The following is a 4,316-nucleotide window of genomic DNA, read 5'->3' on the forward strand; positions in this document are numbered from 1 at the left end:
TATATATGCTGAAATTATACAAAGGGCTTGAACTGGCTTATACAGAGTTTATTTCCTCTTATAGTAAACAGAATCTCAAGCACTAATTTATCAAATTAATTAATTCACCTACACAAACTGCATCATATACATATACTCATAATTGTTCAATGGTTGCAGATTTTCTGCTCAGCTTGGGAAATCAAAAGCATTACTTGGAATGGAAGTGGAAATTGTTTTTTTGGAATATTGCAATCCCTTTATCGGTTTTATTTCATTATCGCAAAGACCTCTACGGAACTATATCTTTTTGATTAGTTCCTGTTTGTATTGAACTACTTTAATTCCTTTACTGCTTTCAATAATATGCACTTCTTTATTCAAAAATAAATAAATAAATATTTTCTAACGGTTCGAACTAAAATGAACTTGAATAAAATTTAACTTATTAGACACAATTACCATAATAACATTGGTATTACCCAAGTGCGAAATTTTAAATTCACCCTTACTGTTCTAAGGTATGTAAAAGATTAGTATTAGTATTGACTTGTGTTTCTGCGCTGAAATAGTAGGCTCAAACTCTTTCAAAGACATTGCTATCAATTTACACTTTATTTTATCTCAGCTAACATTTTTTTCACTTTTGACAAGCGTGGTTTGCTCTAGTGGTGAGCACCCTCCACTTTCAAAAAAGAGGTTGTGAGTTCGAGTCACCCCAAGAGCAAGGTGGGGAGTTCTTGGAGGGAGGGAGCCGAGGGTCTATCGGAAACAGACTCTCTACCCCAGGGTAGGGGTAAAGTCTGCGTACACACTACCCTTCCCGACCCCACTAGTAAAATTATACTGAGTTGTTGTTAGTTGTCGTTGTTGTAACATTTTTTCACTTTACTTGATCTTCCGTGCCTTTATTAGTTTGATTCTTCAATTATTTAATATCAAGAAATATGCATCTGTTAGGTTGTAGTAACCAGGTTAATAGAACTCGTATATAAAACTTTTAAGAAAGAATGAATAGTTTAGACGCTCGAGTTTTGGCAGCACCTTTTTACATGTTTATTTGGATTTGGCTTCTTATATATCTCACCTACCCATTGATAATAGAATAATGGCTGGCAAAGTTGAGTAGTAACTTTCTAATACAGGGTCAAACCGGCCAATAGCACATACTAATAGTATATAGAGAAATTTATTTACAAAAGACTTCTTCAAGAAAAGAATGGTAAGTGGGATAATTGAAGAAACTAACAGGAAACAGAGGGCAAAAAGAAAGAAAAGAGAAATGAAAAAAAGAAGAAAACGGTGGTTGGTGCACAAACCCTTGATCTTTGTATACCTATATAAACCCCAGATATATGAACAAAATTAAATCAGCAGTTGGTTTTCCATTCTAAGCAAACAAAAAGAAAACTTTGTGCTCCAAGAGAATATATATAATGGGTAGCCTCTCATTTGAAAAGGTACTGTTCATTACTTGCATAAACTTCATCACTATCTTCTTCTTACCATTACAAACAACTCACCTAGTTTAGTCCAAAAGCTATTTTTGCAATCCCTTCCCAAAGTTTTTTTAAAAAAAAAAAACAAGTTATGTCTTCTTATAAATACTAGAGATTGTGCATTGAGCTAGCTATTATTTTCATTCATACTCGTCTAACACCTAGCTAAAAGAACAATGCATTTACGGAAATTAAGTTATTGAATTGTGTAACCATATATGTTGTTTAAAAACTTAAGTTGTCATACTGATACGATGATGCTTGACAGGACTTTGAGGTATCGGCAATAACACCGCCAAGTTTGTTTCCGAATGGCGACAACAAGAGACAGAAGTTGGAGCCACCTGGGCCAAGGAAGAATCTGCAACTTGCTGTGACGGAGCCAGGCTTCGGAAGTGACGGCCCTTCCTTGGACTCTATCTTGGTCAATTATTTAGACACACTTACTCAGCGAGTCAATTTTCATATAGGTAATTACTAATACTATTATTTCTATCCCCTAATCAGCCTAATTCCCACTCAATGACTAAATGAGTTCTTTTCTTATTAATTAGGTTATCCGGTGAACATTTGTTACCATCATTATGCCACTTTAGCACCACTTTTGCAATTCCACCTTAATAATTGTGGTGACCCTTTCATTGACAACACTGTGGATTTCCATTCAAAAGACTTTGAAATGGCAGTTTTGGATTGGTTTGCTAATCTATGGGAAATTGAGAAAGATCAATATTGGGGCTATGTTACCAATGGTGGCACTGAAGGCAATCTCCATGGCATTTTATTAGGGTAAGTGTTAGCATCCAGGCTATTATATAACAAAGAAAGTACAATATTGTAAATTATACTCCATTGTTTCAATGCACTCATACTTCATTCTTCACATTGTTTAATTTATGCAGGAGAGAGCTACTTCCTGATGGAATATTATACGCGTCAAAAGACTCTCACTATTCGGTATTCAAAGCTGCAAGAATGTACAGAATGGATTCGGAAACGATCAACACATCAGTAAATGGGGAGATGGATTATTCAGATCTAAGAACAAAGTTGCTTCAAAATAAGGACAAACCAGCAATTATAAATGTTACGATTGGTATATATTTATTCCATCCTCTATCCGTTTTCTGTTTCTTTTTTCTTTTCTTCATTAGTCTTCTTACAATTAATATTTTCCTAATTTATGGTCCTTTTTCATTGTAGGAACTACCTTCAAAGGAGCTGTTGATGACCTAGATATTATTCTTCAAACACTCAAAGATTGTGGCTATTCACAAGATATGTTTTACATCCATTGTGATGCAGCATTATGTGGGCTTATTGTCCCATTTATAAACAATGTGAGTTTTGCTTCTTACTTAATTATGTCGAATTCTCAAGTAATATGCAGATCGGCATTCTGATTATTCTTTATGCAATTTGACAACAGATGATAAGCTTCAAAAAGCCAATTGGAAGCGTGACGATTTCTGGTCACAAGTTCTTGGGATGTCCAATGCCTTGTGGTGTCCAAATAACAAGAAAGAGCTATATCAATAACCTCTCAAGAAATGTGGAGTACATCGCATCTGTAGATGCCACAATTTCTGGAAGTCGTAACGGTTTAACTCCAATTTTCCTGTGGTATAGTTTGAGCGCTAAAGGTCAAATTGGCCTACAAAAAGATGTTAAAAGATGCCTCGACAATGCCATATATTTGAAAGATCGTCTTCAGCAAGCAGGGATAAGTGTCATGCTAAATGAACTTAGCATCATAGTTGTACTTGAGAGGCCTCGTGACCATGAATTTGTCCGTCGTTGGCAACTTTCATGCATGAAAGATATGGCACATGTTATTGTAATGCCAGATATCACCAGGGAAACACTGGACAATTTCGTCAATGATCTAGTGCAACAAAGAAAATTGTGGTACCAACATGGAAGAGTTACAACCCCCTGTATTGCAGATGATATTGGTGCTCAAAATTGCTCATGCTCTTATCATAAAATTGACTACATTATTTCTTAAAAGACAAGATCAACTTGAACGTGGATTGCAATTATAGAGCTCTAAATTTGTTGCCATCGCAAGTATGTCTTCCATAGACATGGCATTTTGTAATTCTTTATTTCCAAATTCAAATTGAATTGTAGAGTACTATCGCACAACATGATCGAAACATTCTTTAATAAAATTTGGGTACATTCTTTTATGATCTTTCTGTAACATCAAGTTACTGTTAATTTTGTGAATGAAATAAGATCATTATTGGAATACTACTGCAACACCATCAATATCTTTTCCTTATAGCAATTTTATGATCTCTACACATAAGATATATAAAGGTGAGGCTGCATGTTTCAGTATTTTATTTGTTTATTTATAAAAGTTATTTTTCACCACCGGTTATACCCTATATATGATGGTAGCATAGAGAACCATTTATATCGGCTATCATCGAAAAATATTCCAATGCACGAAAAGTAAAGAGCTTAATTAGAAGTAAATTACTGAAGAAAATATTAAAAATTTTATCGGTTAGCAGACTGAAATCCATAAAAGTACATTCTTAGATTCCAACGAGGGAGATTCTAGCTTTTATTTTTTAATTGATTTCGCCGTACAAGTATACAACCTTGTAACAAAAGGGAGGTTGTGCTTCATCACATACCTCCGGGTTAAAGAATTGACATGCCCTTTTGTTTTTGGTAAGTAAAGTAATGACATGCCCATTAACATGATAAAAGTCAAGTTTTTTTTAAAAAGAATTTACCCTATTTTGTTCCCTTGGTGACTCAAACTGTCAAACCTACCACCTAACTCAGAATGGAGATAGAAGAGGGTGGTCTTGTCACCAA

General features: G+C 34.6%; 1 protein-coding gene across 1 annotated transcript; it reads left to right on the forward strand.

Moving 5' to 3' along the window:
• Positions 1–1,335: 1,335 nt before the first annotated feature.
• Positions 1,336–3,670, forward strand: LOC104096073 (histidine decarboxylase-like). Its single transcript, XM_018770681.2, has 6 exons — positions 1,336–1,439; positions 1,747–1,948; positions 2,033–2,267; positions 2,381–2,574; positions 2,682–2,818; positions 2,908–3,670. Exons 1-6 carry the CDS (start codon positions 1,416–1,418, stop codon positions 3,484–3,486), a joined length of 1,371 nt encoding a protein of 456 aa, XP_018626197.2. The 5' UTR covers positions 1,336–1,415; the 3' UTR covers positions 3,487–3,670.
• The last annotated feature ends 646 nt before the right edge of the window (positions 3,671–4,316 follow it).

This window comes from Nicotiana tomentosiformis, chromosome 8 (assembly GCF_000390325.3).
Source record: "Nicotiana tomentosiformis chromosome 8, ASM39032v3, whole genome shotgun sequence".
Classification (NCBI taxonomy): Eukaryota; Viridiplantae; Streptophyta; class Magnoliopsida; order Solanales; family Solanaceae; genus Nicotiana; species Nicotiana tomentosiformis.